The 18826-nt window shown below is 34.5% G+C and overlaps 2 protein-coding genes across 2 annotated transcripts; one reads left to right on the plus strand and one right to left on the minus strand.

The window, feature by feature from the left end:
• The first annotated feature begins 83 nt into the window (after positions 1–83).
• On the plus strand, positions 84–1712 carry LOC111901111 (2-C-methyl-D-erythritol 2,4-cyclodiphosphate synthase, chloroplastic). Its single transcript, XM_023896982.3, has 3 exons — positions 84–543; positions 988–1118; positions 1285–1712. Exons 1-3 carry the CDS (start codon positions 213–215, stop codon positions 1516–1518), a joined length of 696 nt encoding a protein of 231 aa, XP_023752750.1. The 5' UTR covers positions 84–212; the 3' UTR covers positions 1519–1712.
• A 2632-nt stretch (positions 1713–4344) lies between these two features.
• LOC111901112 (monodehydroascorbate reductase, chloroplastic/mitochondrial) lies at positions 4345–7827 on the minus strand. Its single transcript, XM_023896983.3, has 17 exons — positions 7600–7827; positions 7314–7506; positions 7112–7211; positions 6969–7046; positions 6812–6883; positions 6563–6681; positions 6402–6486; positions 6243–6332; positions 6048–6149; positions 5889–5978; positions 5739–5822; positions 5575–5646; positions 5300–5483; positions 5160–5222; positions 5032–5072; positions 4803–4916; positions 4345–4634 (listed from the first exon to the last, which is right to left on the minus strand). The coding sequence occupies exons 1-16, from the start codon at positions 7607–7609 to the stop codon at positions 4803–4805; spliced, it is 1497 nt and encodes a 498-aa protein (XP_023752751.1). The 5' UTR covers positions 7610–7827; the 3' UTR covers positions 4345–4634.
• Positions 7828–18826: the final 10999 nt, after the last annotated feature.

The following is an 18826-nucleotide window of genomic DNA, read 5'->3' on the forward strand; positions in this document are numbered from 1 at the left end:
CTTTTATTAGGGTAGATTCAACATGAAAGAGCATCACCATAAATAGATGCTTTTAGAATAGAAGTTAAATCATAAATGGCTTGAGCTATAACTTATAAGCTCGATCCCTGCACCAGCACACACCTAATCCTACCTCTGAATAAAATCACTCCACAGCTCAAAAACACACCATATCACCTCTAACAATTCACAAGCAAAACCACAGAGTAGCCATGGCGACGACTTCATCGTGTTACACGTCTCCGTTCCACACCGGAGTCTTCTCGAAACAACAATCCATTCTACCTTCTTCCACTTCTCTCCTCACCTGCTCCACCAGACGCTCACCTATCTCTCTTAGGTCGATATCACGGCCGATGGTAGTTGCGGCAGCCGCAAACGCCGTTGAAGCTGAGAAACCGGCCGTCGCGCCAACTCCTTCGAAGATTCTCCCGTTCCGAGTCGGCCACGGGTTCGATCTTCATAGATTGGAACCTGGATACCCTCTCATCATCGGAGGCATTGATATTCCTCATGACAGAGGTTGCGAAGCGCACTCCGATGGTAAGTTGTATTGTTACTTTAATCTATGGCGATTATCTGATCCCAACTACGCCACTTGATTCAGTTCTTTCTTTTGGTTTTCTAATTGAAATTTTCTATGGACTGCATAATATACAATTACAATTCTCAAATTTATCTTAACTGTTTGTAATTATCTCTCCAAACCTTACTTTCTGAGCACATGAAACTTGTATGAGATAGAATTTGATGGAACAGTCACGAATTTCTGTGAAATTTGATGAATGTACCCATTTGAGTGGGGCAAAAAGTATGAAACATAATAGACTTGCAGCTGAGTTACCTAACTTAGAAATGAAAAGTGCAAAGATAAATTTGAAATGTTATATCAAGTGTTAACGATCATTAAACCGTATTATGCAAATCATTCTTCACATTTATTGAAAAAGAGTATTTTTTTTCTTCTGATTGATTGTGGTGTTTTAGGTGATGTGCTGTTGCATTGCGTTGTTGATGCAATCTTGGGTGCTTTGGGTCTACCTGACATTGGGCAGATCTTTCCAGACTCTGATCCTAAATGGAAAGGAGCAGCCTCATCCGTTTTCATCAAAGAAGCTGTAAGTTTCTATCAAAATTTCAAACTTTATTATCAACTCTTTTAACTCATTGCATCTATCACTTAAACATGCTACAATGTATCTATTGCACCCCAAATCCTGACCTAAGAAATCAAGCTAGCATTAAAAGAATATGAATATGAATTGATTTAAAATATGATATCAGGTGAGATTGATGGATGAGGCTGGTTATGAGCTAGGAAACTTAGATGCAACTTTGATACTTCAAAGACCAAAATTAAGTCCTCATAAAGAGGCGATTCGAGCCAATTTGTCTTTGCTTCTAGGTGCGGACCCTACTGTTGTGAACCTCAAAGCTAAAACACATGAGAAGGTAGACAGTCTTGGAGAAAATAGAAGTATTGCAGCTCATACTGTTGTGCTTTTAATGAAGAAGTAAGAAAAGAATAAACCCAATATACATATTTTGTGTCATTTAATCAAAGGTTTTTAATTTATGTATACAAAAGTAGTGAATCTAGCTTTCCTGTTTCTTTTATAAATTGCATATTTAATTTAATTCTGTGCACGAAGATATATACAAATGGATTCTGATTTCAAGTTGCATATAATCAGTTTTTAGTATTAAGATGATATGATTCTGATTTGGATTATCTTATTTAAGGGTCAAATTATCAGTTTTGGATTTAGTTGCAGCATTGTATCGACATCTTATGAAACTCATAGGACAAAATTCAGTTGAGGGGTTTATCACTTTCTCAATCTCACATTGCTTTAATATATGAGAAATTAAATATCCTCCTACATTTTGTTTCTATTTATCTTCCTAAAATTATGACAAGCGTTGTATTTTGATAAAATTAATTATATTTTAGGACACTTGTCATCATTTCAAATGGATAGGAAGATAATTAGACAGAAAAATAGAAGGATATTTGGCGTTTTTATGAAAATAACTGTCGGAATTATAGATGCTAACTTTTAGAAGTTAATTAATGAATTAATATGACTCTAATTGTCATGTTATAAATTTATATTAGATAGAATTGCAGAAATGGTCCCTAAGGTTGGCAAAATTATATGACTTTGGTCGAAAAAAGTTTGATGGTTCACCGGTGGTCCAATTTTGGATCTCTTTATTGTTTTTGGTCCCTATCCGCTTAAAAAGACTATTATACCCCTTAGATTAATTTCTTATTTTATTTATTAATGTTAATGTTTTTAATTAATTAAAAATTAAAAAATTACCCACCAACCCTCCCCCTCTCTCTCTAACTAGATTTATTCTCCAGAACACACACATACACACACTTATGAACGTATGTACTCACAAAAACACACTCAAGAACATACCACCCCGACCTTCCATCATCACCACCGACTTCCACCACCTTCTATCATCATCACCACCGACTTCCACCATCTTCTATCACCATCACCACTAACTGCTACCATTGTACATAGCCAACCACCATCATCCACCGCTATCCACCATCATTCGTTTCCCACCCACCTCGTCTCTCTCTCTCTCTCTCTCTCTCTCTCTCTAGAAAACCCCCGTCACCTTCATGCATCTCCCTTGTCAGAAAACATGCTCAGATATGAAAAAAACAATGTCATCATCGGGACCACCGCCAGAAATCATCTGAGCCATCCCTAGATAAACCACATTCACCAACGTTGTCTATTAGATGGTGTTACAAAGTAACATCTGCCTCCCTTCTCATTAGAGATATAATTTTTAGAAGGTTCATCTCCATCATCACATGAAGCTTCTCCCTTTTTGTCGTTAGATGTGAAAACTATCATCAAAGATTTGGATCATGACACTATGGGTTTCTCCGACACTCTTTCTCCCACTTTGACCTGTACGAAGTCGAAGATGAAAGGAAGCACTATCAGAGATGGTGGTGGTTTTTGGTTAAAAATGGGCAGATTCGGTGGTAGTGGTAGTTTTCTACAGAGAAAACGAAGACAAAGGGCAAAGTTACTGGCAATAGTGGTGGATTCTTGCTAAAAACGGACAGATCCAACTATGGTGTTTGTCCAATGACATGTAGATGGTGGTGGTCCGGCGGCGATGATGGTCTGGTCGATAGTGGTGGAGTTGAGCAAAAATGAAGTGAGAGAGAAAAATGGAGTGCAGTGGGTGGGTGGGTTTGATTTTTCTTTTTTGTATTTATTTTTAATTAAAATATAAAGAGAACAATTAAAAGAAATTAAAAAAAAATTATGTAAGGGTATATTTGACATTTTAGATGGGGTATGGACCAAAACCACACTAAAATGCTAAACATAGGGACCAAAACCACACAAGGTATTCAAAACTGTACCACTAAGGGAGGAGGGAGTCTACTGCCACATCACTTTTTGTCTTTAATTTTTCTTCATCTTTCCCAACCCACAATACATGGGAACCCTATCTTTTTAAACCTACTCAATTAAAAAAAATACAAAACAACTAAGGTACAAGTTTTAAAACACATGGTACAAGAGAAAATGAGAAAGAGAAAGTAAAGAAAGATGAAGAAGGGGGTATGTGAAACCAATCAACCAACCCGTTGAAGTGGGAGTGGTACCGCCGATAATTCTATTGCTAATTAAGATTTTACCTTTGATTATTTTGTAATTCTTTTAATTGAGTGAGTTCAAAAAGATAGGTTTCCGTGTGTTGTGGGTTGGGAAAAATGAAGAAAAATAAAAAAGAAAAAATGATGTGGCAATAGGTTGGGAGGGAACGACTCCCTCCTCCCTAATGCACCATCAAACTTTTTTAGACCAAAAACATATAATTTTGCCAACCGTAGAATTCATTTTTGCAATTTTGTCTTTATATTATTTAACAAATGGGAATGTTATTTTATCTATTAATTTTTTTTTACTTAATTAGATTTTTTGAATTACTCAAACAACTAATATATCTATATAGGTATTACCATTTCGTATAACAAAAACACATAGAAACGTTATCTTCTACAATGTATTTTAATCAAACCTGATTATCTAATTCTAGTTCTTTGTACACATGTCGGTTTTGCGTTCTTTTCATTCAACCGAAAAACATGTAGAGCTGTAGATTTTGTTATTCAATTTTGTTTCTAACTCAAGAACTACAGTAAAATAGTAATTCTTTTCTTTTACTTTAAAAACTCTACAACACAATGCAAGTGTACGACAAATTTATATCCAAACACCAAATATGCATAAACGAAATAACATTTTTTTTAATAAATAACATGTTAAAACAATAAATCTACACATGAAGTTAAGAAACTTATTACTTTTTATTACACCTCAACTTATGTATAATTTCCGTTCTACACATGAAGCTAAGAAAATTATTACTTTTTATTTTACTCAACTTATGTATAATTCCCGTTGCAATGATTCATTACAGCCATCATGTTTAGGGCAAAAAGGGAAATTCACATATATAAGCTTTATAAATACAATGCAACCAAGAAGATGCTCTGCATGTTGTACCTTGTGCATTACATGTTGCACATCCTGACCTCTCTCGAGATAAATCTGTCGTAATACACTCTGCCTTTTTCCCTACACATTAATAATAACAATAAGTAGAAAGTGTGATGCTATAATAAACATATATATATATATATATATATATATATATATATATATATATATATATATATATATATATATATATATATACTTTCTTAATAGAAATAAAACAATGAAAGATGAAAGATTAATTCTAACCTATAAAGAAGCTCCCGCAATCTCAAGGGCTTCCTCAACAGAAGCTGCATTTTGAAGTTTGACTTTGTCAATTGATGGTTGACTCCTTGCAAGTTTAGGAAGCAGTTGGAACTCCTACAATAACAATCATATAAAAAAAACATTTCACCGATTAAATCAATAAAACGATGAAAATATGTTGTGCTTTTTTATATTTCACACTAATTTGACAAAAAACAAAAACACATACCTCTGGAGATCCACTTTCAAGAAGAACACCCTTCAATTTACCTGTAAAGCACCAAAACCATATATATTAATCCTCACTCACTTCTCACTTATTGTTGTAGGTAATATAAAGAGGGGAGAGAAGATTACCAGAATCCAACCAAAATGTAGCAATTTTTGGATCGAAATTCCCAATTTGAATTGCTTCTCCAACTGTTCAACAAGGGTACAAAATTTAATCCGAAATTTCAATTCATAACTCAAAATAAATTTATCACAAAGATTGTTACCATTATCTCCAAAAAATTGCCACCATACTTTTCTTGAACTTCCTTCATATTCAAAAACTCTCGAATAGAAATAAGGAAGATAATCATAATTGTGAGTTTGTGCAGTTAGTAAAGCTTTTACACAATGCTGTGCTGAACCACGCGCATGATCCACATGTTCTACACGTGATATCCTATCATACATCTGTTTATTAAACCAAAAAAAAAAAAAAACAAATATTAATCCAAATGTCATAAAATAATCGGCTACTTTTTATAAATAAAAAAAAGTCTACTTTGAGTGGGAATGCTGCCACATCACCAATAGCGAATATTCCTGGTACATTGCTTCTGAACAGGCCATCAACCTGTAACTTAGTGAAATTATTGATTAAATTTTTGCTTTTTTTTGACAATTAGAATTATAATTTAGTGAAATTATTGATTAAATGAGGCTAACCTCTATCCCACCAACAGTTGAATTTAAGGTAACAGCTTTTTCAAAGGGACCCACAGCAGGTTTTGCTCCAATACCAATAACAACCTGCAAAGTATGGAATAAGCAAAAGTTTTGCTTTGTACTAAAATGTAAATTCCTAAATTTATTTACCAAGTCTGCTTCAATGGTAGATCCATTTTCAAGTTTCACACCTGTCACATTTCCATCAGGACCTGATTCCAAGCTTTTTATAGATGCACCCTGAAAACCAAACATCATGTCAACAAAGATTTAACCATTTCTGTGTGTATGTGTGTGTGTGTGGAGAACCTTCATGAGCTTGACACCACTCTGTTGGTAGAGTTCTTCATATTTTTGGGCTAGTGAAGGAGTAAACAGCCTTGGTAAAAGATGGTTTTCTGGAAATATAACCTGTTGTTGTACAACTGAGTTTTAATTATGTGTTATATTGAATATTGTTATTTAAAATAAAATAAAATAAATGATTGTGGTGTAAATTCTTACAGTTGTGTCAAGATTCCATGCAACAGTAGCAGCTGCAACTTCCATGCCAATATAGCCACCACCAACGATAACTACTTTTTGTGCTTTCCCCTAAAAAAAATAATAATTATAGATACCCTTAATACAAGTTGGATATAAGATAAATTTAAAAAGAGATACCAGTGATGATATTAATGAATCTGCATCAGCAACATCGCGTATATAGTGAACTCCATGTAAGTTTCCCCCAATTTTCTCTGGAAATCTGAAGCAATGGAGGATAAGTTTCAAGATTTTCCTTTCCCCTAACAACACATAAACAACAATCTTTTTTATTTTACCTAGATGCAGTGCACCCTGTGGCAACTATGAGTGATCCATATTTGAGAATTTTTCCTGAATTTGTTGTCAATGTTTGATTCTTTGCATCAATTGTTGTCACTGGATCTTCATAAATCATCTGCATTTCACTTTGGTAGTTAAATATATTATACTTTTACATGAATCAAAGCAAAACAGACACAAAGGAATGGAAGTGCAATGAGAATTTGTATTTAGTTGCATAAAGATAAGAAGTGCAAATAAAATACCTCTATCCCTTTCTCCTTATACCAATCAGGAGTTTGCCTCTCACCTCCTGAACCCACACAAGTATGAAAACCCTAGAGGAGTATCAATGGTGGGAAACAATGATAAGTAAACTACAAAAATTACTGCATTTTTATCAGATTGAGGAAACTGGCTTACAGGCAAACGAGCTGGCTTTTTGTCTAAAGGAAATAGATAACCTTTTGTTAGAGCAGGGCGCTCATATGGAGCATATGCCTGCAATTCATTGATAGCAATGTTAATCCCTAAACCCTAATCAATTAACAAATGAAAGAGAAGACCTCTTTGGAAACGATGCAGAGCTTTCCATCGGCCATTCCATGTTCGACAAAAGTCCTTGCTGCATATCCAGCAGCATTTCCACCTCCAACTATCACAAATCTGAAATTAATTCAAAATTCTGACCATAAACCCTTCAGTTGAATCTCAATCGATGATAGTGTAACATAAGGAGCAAAGTAGCAACAGTAAAATCAGACTCACTCTCGATTCTCATTAGCAAAAGAGGATGATGCAGAAACGACGAAGTTTCTCCGGTGGAGGCTTCTCGTTCTCGAATAAACCACACCAGAGTGCTGACGATTGAGCGACGGAGATTGAGGACACCACAGTGAAATCCCGTGTTTGATCGACATTGAACTTGATATGGTCGACATTGATCGTCTAACAGACGCAGCTACTCAAAATTAACGAATTTGAGGAAGAATTAGGGTTTATGATAAGGTATAGGAATTTGCTGTTGTGTATGTGCGGAAGATATAGGTCAAACCTGATCGCATTATGGAGATGATGAGCCTGGTATGATCTGTGTATAAACAAACATTAAACTAAAAAAATAGTATTTTATTGCCTCTTGGATAGATGGAAAGGACACTTGTAGTCCTCTGATACAGTTGAAGAGTCCTCTGATACAGTTGAAGGACACTCAAAAGGTTCTCTGTTTGTTAGAAGATTCTTGGTGACTTTGAAACTGCTCATAACCAATTTGCTTGTTTCATGCTTCCATAGTATGCATGTGGCATCTTATATGACCATTTGAAAATTTATCTTATAAATCACCATTAAAATCTTGCTCACACTTGAAGCGAGTGTGAAACGAGTTTGCCACAATTTGATGTTTTGGTTTTGGACATGATCTACTTAGAAATTGTATCTAGATGATATTTTTATAATTGTAATAATGATATTTATTAAAAAAAATCATTAAAAATCCCTAAAATGATATATAAATTATCATTATTGTGTTTTTAATAAAAAAAATATGAGTTTTTTTTAATGAAAGGAATGTAGATGATATCTTTATTTTATATATTTTAATAAATAAATATAAGATTTTTTCAAATAAATTTAATATATATATAAAAAAAAAATCTTTAGAAAAGTCCTTAAACTTTAACCTTATTAATGAAAAAATCATTCATGTTTTATTATTATTATTATTATTATTATTTGGAAATTTAATCCTTAAAATCGTCACTAACCCGTTACAAGGATTGGTTTTCAAATATATATCGGTTTCAATAATTAAATTGCAAAATAATAATAATAATAATAATCTTCCTATTCTAATAAAAGAATAGTTTTATTCTTCTTTTGCCAAGTGTCACCTATTAGCCATTCTATTTAATGTTACGCCACTTGTCAACCTATTGATTCTAAATTTCAAATTTCAAAATTTTCATTCAAATTAAACTAAATTAATAACATTATAATAAAAATTAAAATAACATTAATACATACATTAAGGTGATTATAATTTTATATAACTAGATAAATATCTCTTAATTAACAATTTATTTAAAATAATTGAATAATAATTTTCAGTTTTTACTATGAAAATTTAATTAATTTTGTAACCATGGTTTCTATGGTTTATAAACTAGTAATAATAATAAAAAAAATTCGGTATGACTTTTTTGTCAATAGAGCTAAACTATAGAGATTTTTTTAATTTTATTTTTTAATTTAACTCAATTTATTATTATTATTATTATTATTATTATTATTATTATTATTATTATTTTGCAGATTTAATTTCCTTTAATTTTTGTAAAACTTTTTTAACTAATTCAATTTAAATAAAACCCTTAAATTTCATTAATTAAAATTAAAAATACATGACATTAAATTTAAAACCTAAAATGTTAACAAAAAACATAACATGAAATAAAAAACCTAAAACTTAAAAAAACACAACATAAGCTTAAAAAAGAAAAAAACTAAAGGTTATATACATTTTCCTAATTTCGACTTTTATCACCAAAGTTAATTCACGTTTCTCCAAGATGTGTGCGTTGTGTCTTGCATTAAGAGTTTCATGTCATCAACATTTTGTTTCATAAGCTCTTTTCTGTAGGAAATCTAAAAAATTGTCTAATCTTGCATTTAGACCCTTGATCTCCGCACACATCACTTTTAACTCATCCTAATATATGGCTTTACCTTTCTCTTTGTCTCTTCCCATTAGGTGGAAAGGTAGTGTAATTTGAACGGTAACATCATCCTTGAGGTCGATTCTAACATGAACATTTCATGTAGTGTAGTCAAATTCAGATGTTTTTAAAGGTTTTGAGCTACAACCGACATTTTGTTCAAATGTTTTTGTAACATCCTCTTTTAAGAAGTTTATTATTTCGGGATTGTGGATAATAAATGGATCAAGCAAAAGCCTTAGGCTTCAAAGGAATGGGTTTAGACCTTATTGGATGATGATAATGTTGGATTAGTGATTAAAGTCTTTGATTTGTGCTTGGAAGAAAAAGGATAAAATGGGAAAAGTAATATTCCGAGCTTCTTGTATGGATTATGGTTTTAGTTCGATATGTATTAAGTCAAAAGTAATCAGATAAGGTTGTGGGGCTCGTCAATACATTTCGGTTCATATAAAGAACGCCCAAAACGGAGTTGAAACGAAGAAATTATGACTGTTTGAAGTTGGAGTGAAATTGGGTGAAAACCCGTTCTCAAGGGGTGAGAAGTAATTCTCATGACGTGAGAGTCCTTACGAGGTGAGAATATATTCTCACGACATGAGAACTATGTAGCCTAAAGCCCATGGAATTTTTAGGATTTTCAAGGTATTTAAAGGTAAGGATTCATGCTTTAAGGTATTTTCATTGCCTCCATCACATCTAGAACCTCTTGGGAGAAACCCGAGCCTCTATTTACAAGATTTGAGCATCCCCTCTCTTCTCACATCCATTTTTTTTTAGAGTTTTTGGTGGTTTTAGAGCAATGTTTTCATGCAAGATTAATCATTGAAGCTTGGCAATTGAAGATCTCAACTTTCATCCACCTTCTAGACCTTTGTAATTTATAAAGTTCGAAGCTTTATTACATTTCATCTTTGGATCTAAGTGTATTTGGTGTTTTGGTCCATTTTAACGAGTTTTGAGTGAGAGCCGAGAATAAAGTTTACAACTTTATTACTCTCCAAGGTCCCAAGAACATTTTATGTTTTATATCTGGACTCCAATACTTTTTGATCAGTTTTGAATGTTTTCTTGGACCTCTTGGACTAGGAAAGTTATGATCTTTTTCATTCCCTTGTAGCCATGCAAGCTATCTTGGTCCTTTAGGCCATTATGATGTATTAAAATTTAGATCTTGAATGATTGTGGCACTATTTTGGATAAGGAAACTTTATTCATCTAAACATCATGTTGATCCAGTTCTGAAGGTTGAAAACTTGGACTTAATGAATTAAGTTAAGAAAGATGCATTTTAGGTCCCTTTGAGACTTAAAGTCCACATCTTGGTGGTTTGGACCTTCCTAATGGATAAAGTTAGAAACTTTATCCATTAAGGCCTTGGAAAGGATCAGATCTGAGATTTGGAGCTCTTAAAATCGGAAGAAATTGGACTAAGCTCGTTTGAGCTGTTCAGACCAGTCCTTACGGTGTAGCTTTAGGCCAACATAATGGGGCGACTGGGGAATCATCAACTATTTTGGTATTTAGTGCCCATGAAGTGGCCAAGGAAGGCCACAATATGGAGAGCTGTTGTTAGCAATTTTAACCTTAGCTTTGACTGTTGACATTTTGACCAGTTTGACTTTTGGTCAAACTTGGGTAGAATTGAATATTTGGCTAAGGATTTATCTCAACTTGGTTTTAGGAAGCTTGGGTTGGTTGTTTTATTGCTGAGGTAGCTGTTGAGCTTCTGTTAAGTTGTCCAGGTGAGTTTTCCTCACTATACTCGTGGGTCGAAGGCACCAATGCCGACCCACTAGATTATGTATCCTGGTATATAGGATGATGCTATGTTAGACTGATAGAATTGTATGATTACATGTATTCAATGATTATATGTTGGATTGGTAGATTTTTATGATTACCTGTACTTGATGTTATATATTTATCTATTGCATAAGTTGAACATAATGTAGGTGGGTTTAGGCTGTACTGCTTTGTGCTGTCAGCCAACAAACCCGAGCAATCCAATCGGGTGATGTAGGCTAGTGGCAATCCAATTGGGAGATTGTGGTCCAGAGTGGAAATCCAATCGGGAGATTATGGGCCAGTGATAATCTAATCGAGAGATTGTGGGCCAGAGTGGCAATCCAATCGGGAGATTATGGGCCAGGGTAATCCAGTCGGGAGACTGTGGACCCAACATGCAATATGTATATTTGTTTGGTTGTGTGTGGTACATTGGGGGAACTCACTATGTTTCGTGCTTACAGTCTAATTTCATGGTTTCAGGTACATCAGATGATCATGGCAAGGCGAAGACATGATCATACACAATATCCTTGGATATTTTATTGATCGATGATTCTAGGATACTCTGATTTACGGTTATGACTTTTGGAATAATGTTTTATAAGACTTATGAATTATTAAATGGTTTTTAAAATAAAATGTTTTACTATGGTTTTTGGGATGTTACAAGTTGGTATCAAAGCCCTGGTTTGAGAGAATTGGATGAACACTTGTGTGATTCTAGACTCAAACTAAGGATCTGTAAAATGTTTTCAAAATTTAACTCTAAAAGAACCGACAAAAAGGATCTGATCTATACATAATACAATCAGTTGGAGCCAAGGAAAGTGATTCCCCAAGATATCCATATATGTTTATGTATTTCTGATATGATAGAATTGCATGCTAGTATGTAGACTAAGGATCTTTAGGAATTGTATGATATAATTCCTAAATTATGATGCTTGATAACATATGAGATTTCTTGTATGCTAGGTGGAATTGCCATCATTACTGTAGTTGCTTAGTGTATGCATCATAGTTGTACATAACTATAATTTATAGCATGAGAAGGTTTGATTTAGCCTTATTTCCTGTTCATTGTTTGGTTATGGGCTTAGGGTAGAATCAAGTATTCGACTGTCTATAAAATCTAATGTTATGTATGATTAACATGCACGAGCAACTGCAGGGTTGGTGGAAGTTCCATGAGTGCGTATTGCAGCGTATGTTTGATACCATGCACGAGCAACTGCAGGTTTGATACCATGATTTGTGGCAGTGCTTCAGTATTAGTCGATCTTTGGTTATGGTTGTTCAGGCTGAGGGTGAGTCTGGTGATTGTTTGGGCCTTAGTGGCCATATCAGTATTGGGTTTGAATGGTTCAGACCTAGGTGAGTTAGTTGATTTTGAGGTCTCGAGGGCCTTGCTTGACATAGTGCTAGTTGAGTCGCAGGACTTAAGAAGGAAGAAATTGTGATAATCGGCTCGAGGATTGTAGCCAAAGGTTGAATGATTGTCAGATAGATTGGAATACCACTATCTACGGCAGGGGTTATGTTCTTTAATTTTTCTGTGTTTGGAGGCAAGCGAGAGAAAACATGTGATTTTAAGAGTTAGGATGTAGACCCAACATAGGGCTAGATAGTTTCGGTTTTTGGCAGCAAGTATGGTAGTGTGGGAATGCATAAGTGAATCCTTGTGGTATGGTTGCCTTGAGATGAAATCAAGGGTCTGCTTGCTTTGAATATAGTTAGGTTAGCTGCTAGTTGATTGTTTCATGTGATTAGGGAAGTGCATTGGGAACGAAATTTTTGTTGTCTCTGATGTATCCCAACTATGAATTGATGATTAGGGATTTGTAGACGAGGTGTGTGGTGGTCCATTTGTTTCTAGATATAGAATTGGTGTTATGAATGGACATAATTATTACTTGTGTATATGCATGGGCTTCTTGATGTTAGAGGCAGTTATGATTGGGGAGTTTCTGAGGTCTCCATTTGAGATTCAAAATCTCTTTGAGTTTGCTTGGTCTTTATTTGGAACATCATCTTGCGTTGTGTTAAACATTTTCCAAGGGTTAGGAATATTATGTATTTGGTTGATCCGATTTGAATTTTTGCTTGTTTGAAATGTCAGTTGGTGGAAGTTCGAACCCTATATGGGGGAGAATTGGTCTGTTCGAGTTTATGGTTTTAGAAGAATGGGTCGTAGAGATCTACGGTTTGGGTATGCGAGACTTTGGTTTAAGATTTGGTCAAGACGGGGGCACAAAGCAAGTTCTTATAAGATATATGTGATTAGGAATGCATGGGTTGTCTTCATGGCAGGAAGCTGTGAGCAAGGAGCTCGTTGTAGACAATGGTTCCTTTCGGGAATGCCAATGAATAGGTCAAAAGTCATTTGGTTCACTTAGGTTGAGTAACGTTTGTTGAGGGATTGTTATCTCGTTGTATAGATTGCTATCTATAGTCTAGCATGGACAATTGTTGATCGGTAAATCAGCTTCAGTGTAACACCCAAATCCTGAGGTAATTCAGTAATTTAAGAAATTTAAGGTCACCATAGAGTGGGGGAAGGTGCCATGACATAGCGCTTCAAGAAAAATCGTGGGCTCATTTAAGGCTGCCATGACGTGGCAATATATGGACACAGTGTGGTGGCTGACAAATGACAAACCCTATTTTTAGGTTTTGCTTCCTATTTATAGGAATGAGGGGGCTAGGGTTTTCTCACCCTTAACCTCTATCAACCCCCTTTGAGATTTGAAAACCCTAATCCTTTCCTCCATTATTTGATCCTTGTTTTGGTGATTTTTAAAGACATTGAAGAAAGCAAGAAGAATAAGTGAGCTTAGAATCTGCAAGAAAGATATAATCCTTGTTGTAGCAACCTCCTAGACTCTTGTAAGTCCTCAAAATCAAACCTTTATGTTTTTTGTGACTAGATATTGCTATTTTGTCCCTTAATCTTCATGTTCTTGATTATTGGGTGGTGAGATCTCATAAAGTTTGCAACTTTATGAATCTCCATGCCATTTAAGGCATGTGGTGCCTTGGATATGAAGTATTAGTGAGATTTGATGCCATGCATGGATCTTTGGGTCAAAAACCCTCATTTTGACCTAATAAGGGTCCAAGACATGCATTGGACATGCATGTATGGAAAGTAAGGGTTTTTATGTGGTTATAAGATGCTAGAAACATGCCTGGAAGTAGGGATCTAGTAGTCTTCAAGAGAAAGTGCTTAATGGGTTAACCCAAGTTATGTTTTTTCCTTATTTAGACCTAGAAGTGAGATCTATATCTCTTGGAAGGTCTAAAGGGATAAAGTTGGAAACTTTATCAACTTGGACCTTAAGATGGACCAGATTTTAGCTTTGGAGCTCTTAATGTTGGGAAAAGTGACTTAATGGTTTAAGCTGTCCAGACCACTCCCTACATATTGACCTAGGTTTCCATGGCGTAACGATTGGGTTGAGACCCCTATGGTTTGTTGACTAGCAGCCATTACGCGCCTACTAGCTGGAGTTGACTTTAACTTTGACCAAGTTTAAATTAGGGGCATTTTTGGTATTTTGCATTGTAGTTTGAGTTAGGTCATTGTTTGTTGTTTAGGTGACCTGTAGACTTGGAATTTGGAGAAACATTCTTTTTTGCTATATTTTCAAAATGTGAGGTGAGTTCCTCACTTTACTTGTGGGTCGAAGGCGTTAATGCCGACCCAATAGATTGTTATTATGCTTTAGAATGTTACTACGCTGTAGTGATCTGTATGATTATTTGTTTACTGTTATAGGTTTTATCTGTTGCATATGTCGACATAGTGCGGTTTGGGTTGAGGCTTCACTGCTATGTGCGTAAGCCAATAGACCAGGTCATTCCAGTCTGATGATTGATTGAGTTGAGGAAATCCAGTCTGATGGTTATGGGCCGAGGGTAATCCAACCCGATGGCTGTGAACCCGAGGGTAATCCATTCCGATGATTGTGGACCCAACATGCATGTTTTGTATTTGATCTGTTATGTGGATTATTTTGAGGAGACTCACTAAGCTTTGGCTTATAGTTATGTGTTATGTTTCATGTTCTTCTGATAATCTAGGAAAGAGGAAGGATTGATCGTGCACATCCTTTAGATTTATGAGATTTGTTCATGGGATACTCTGATTTGTGAATATGAAATTGTGGAAACTATATTTTGTAAACATTTATGGTTATGGAAAAAATGAAAAATTTACCTTGATTTTTGGAATGTTACAAGTTGGTATTAGATCCATAGTTTGAGAGAATTGGATGAGCATTCGTGTGACTCCAGATTCAAACTAAGGATCTATAAGAGTTGTCAAAAAAGTATACCCCAAATTACTTACATTGTTATTTGTTTTTGATGTTATGATAGAACTGCATGCTAGTGATAGGTTAGAGATCTTCAGGAATTACATGATAAAATTGTCTAATGTATGATGCCTGATAGCCTAAGGGAATTATATATATATATTATATATATATATATATATATATATATATATATATATATATATATGAAATTGACATCATTACTGTAGTTGCTTAGCGTGTGCATCATAGTTGTACATAACTAAGATTCTATAGCCTAAGAATGCTTTGTTTATCCTTATTTCCCATTCCTTGCTCGGTTGTGGGATTAGGGTAGAATCAAGTATTCAACTGTCTATGGGATACATCGTTATGTATGATTAGCATACACGAGCGGCTGCATGGTTGACAGAAGTTTCATGAGTGAGTATGTGAGCAGTCGGTCAGATGAGGAATGATTAGCCACTCACGAGAGAGTGAGTATAGGATGTATGTGTATCCTAGTTATAGGTTTGTTTTTGTGTAGTTTATGATGATCCATTAATACAGATACGTGTAGGTGTGGAAGGTAGTATATGTCGTATTACTGAAAGCACAGGACCTGTACACGTAGTAAGAAAGTCACAAGCCCTGAGGGTTTAGCCTCTCTGTAATGGTTGTAATAGTATGATTGTGGCATTTCTGATAAATTTTGGTTCATTTTCTGTATGCTGTTCACGAGAGGATCTGGAGCGGGTGGCCAGGATAGGTTGGCATTGACTGATGATCAGATATGGGAGCTGATTGCCACTGAGGTGGCTACTGCTATCCGGAAATTTCAATGTTTGTTCAGACATTGAAACATAGTTAAATATGATCCGAAATAGTTAAATATGATCTGAAATTTCAATGTTTGTTCAGACATTGAAACATTGTGTTTGTCATTCTACTGCTCCAAGATACCACCAGGTAAGTTTTTTATATCAAATCTTCTTTTGATCTCTAAAAATCTCTTGCTAAAATCCGAGGATGTGAGAAAGAAATGGAATCTTTCAAAGTTCTGGTTGGTAGTCTCTCTCTCTCTCTCTCTCTCATTAAGTAAATGTAAGATTTTTTGTATATTGTTTGTGTAAAGTTTTTTTATGTCCTTTATCAGATATTCTTTTTAAGTTTTATGTACATTTTTTTATCTATGAAATCTCTGTGTGCTAGTTTGAAGTAAAAAAAACAAAAAGGTAGAACAGATCTATGGAGCTTGTTGGTCTGTAATGACCTACTTCCATGGACACTTTTGGTTGAAGCTGATGAGACTTTCATCTTGATGACTCTCACACTGATGTTCTCACTGATAAGATTCACACGCTGGCTTACTCAGCCATAGCTCTCGGTGTCTCCTTCTAGCGGCCTCATGAATGTCTTAATTCAATTTTTAGTCATCTATTTCTCTCAAATACTTAGCTTCATGATTTTCATCCATTTGTCTCACATTGTATTTCAACCTGATCAAAAGTTCTCTCTGATGATCTACGCTGATTGATTTTCATTGAATATCAATGTTGCTTCTCTTGTCACTGATGAATGATGTAACTATTGTGATACTGCTTGAAGTTTTTTTATTTTTATTTTTATTTATTATTATTTTTTAAAGAGTCTCAAAGATCAAGGGGCTGTTTGGTAACTTTAGATGGGTTCCTTGGTCAAGTATGGATTTTTTTGACCTATCACTTTCGTTCTTTATAGAAGATATTAGGTAGGGACATTTTGGTCACAATGATGTTGCTTGTGTGAGTAAGTAAAGAAATGGTATTTTCGTCCTGTTAGCACAAGTAAAAAGGAATGTAGCTCAGGTTATCACGTTGGGTATGTTTGTTAAAAGGCAAAGGATGCACAACTAGACTTGTTGTTTCTTATGTTTCCCTCTGAAGAAGGATTCACATGTACACAAACTGATATTTGGTTCATGTTGATGCTCTCAACTTTGTCTCAAATTGATTGATAATATTCACGCCGACTTCACTAATTGGATTCCTCAACCTCTCTTCTCACCTCATGAAACTTTACCAATTTTATTCTTGTCAGCGTCAACTCTTCATACATGATATGCTTTCATTAACAACCTCATATATTGTTCATCGATTCTTAAAAAGGAGGTTGATAATCTGTCAATTTACACAGATCAATGGGACCAACAAAGGAAATATTATGATTTAAATGCGGCCACTCCCATCACTCATTAAAAGTGAAGACTATGGTCTACATGTTTCTCTTATAGTTTTTTTTATAATACAATTGGATGCTGTAAAAAAGAAAGTTGCTCTTGCATGGGTTCCTTTTTACGAGGTTTACAGCTAAAGTGATTAAATATAGGTGATACATCTCTGAGGCTAGCAGGGGCATTATGGGTATTTGTGTGGCTTCTTTTATCTGTTCTTCATGAGGGTTATGTGGAAACACTGTAAAAGTATACTTTCCTATTCTCATGTTTATCAAGGAACTCAAAGGAAGTAGCTGTTGGCTTTTCAAAAGTAAAGCAGAGGAAAATCAAAATGAAAAAAAAGTTAAAAAATTATATATATATATATATATATATATATATATATATATATATATATATATTCACAAGAGTGTGTCAGTAATTGTGTGTCATTTAAATTTTGACTTTTATATTTATTTTGTTTTTTGATTATTCTTTAAATCTAAAAAAAACAAGGGTGTGCAGGTATTCCAAGCAAAATGGTTCAGGTGTATATTTTTTTATCAGCTTGATAGAAATATAAAAGGGGGGGGGGGGGGGGGGGAAGGCACTCATGTATCAAATGGGGTCAATAATTCTTTATGGGGGACAAATTTAACGTTATGTCTTGTGTTCAAATTATCTGTGAACATTAGAACTTATTTACCCCCTAAAGCTCCTAACAGTTATGCATTTATTGTTGTCTTACAGCTTGTTCATTTCATGCACTGATTTGAAGTTAAACGAGAGATAGCATTGATGTTTGATTATGTGATGTTTTTAGATGGTTCCAAATTGGTCTTGGTGACAGTTTACCTAATGTGTCAATACGCATTTTGGTTCAATATTTGTAATTTCATTGCACCATTTTAATGAAACTGACAAGAAACGTCATTATGTATGATCATACACTGTGACATCCCCATTTTCACGGCCATAAAATACCGATTTGTTTATGCTTATTTTAAAAATCAGAGTATCTTTTTTGAAGAATAATATTGCGGAATTAGTTCCCAGAAAACATGATAATGATATTATCAAAGCATTTCCGAAGAAATGTATTTTATTTATATTAAAACATTGAGATGTCATCGTCAATACAAAAACATAAGCATAACGATATATTACAAGCCTTACAGTAATTAAACTAGTGGCCTAATACTCATTGAATCTGTCAGCATTATATATCTTTCATATAGCCACATGTGATACGATAAACTGAGTGGGTCAGGTTGGGAAACCTGA

Source organism: Lactuca sativa, chromosome 6 (genome assembly GCF_002870075.4).
Source record: "Lactuca sativa cultivar Salinas chromosome 6, Lsat_Salinas_v11, whole genome shotgun sequence".
Taxonomy (NCBI): domain Eukaryota; kingdom Viridiplantae; phylum Streptophyta; class Magnoliopsida; order Asterales; family Asteraceae; genus Lactuca; species Lactuca sativa.

Bases quoted from the DNA above. Each gene is read 5' to 3' on its own strand.
- LOC111901111 (XM_023896982.3), top strand. From the start codon at position 213: ATGGCGACGACTTCATCGTGTTACACGTCTCCGTTCCACACCGGAGTC. The intron at 544-987 runs GTAAGTTGTATT...GTGGTGTTTTAG, and splicing joins TTGCGAAGCGCACTCCGATG to GTGATGTGCTGTTGCATTGC. The intron at 1,119-1,284 runs GTAAGTTTCTAT...ATATGATATCAG, and splicing joins CCGTTTTCATCAAAGAAGCT to GTGAGATTGATGGATGAGGC.
- LOC111901112 (XM_023896983.3), bottom strand. The intron at 6,682-6,811 runs GTATTTTATTTG...AGTGAAATGCAG, and splicing joins ATAAGGAGAAAGGGATAGAG to ATGATTTATGAAGATCCAGT. The intron at 6,333-6,401 runs GTATCTCTTTTT...TATTTTTTTTAG, and splicing joins ATTCATTAATATCATCACTG to GGGAAAGCACAAAAAGTAGT.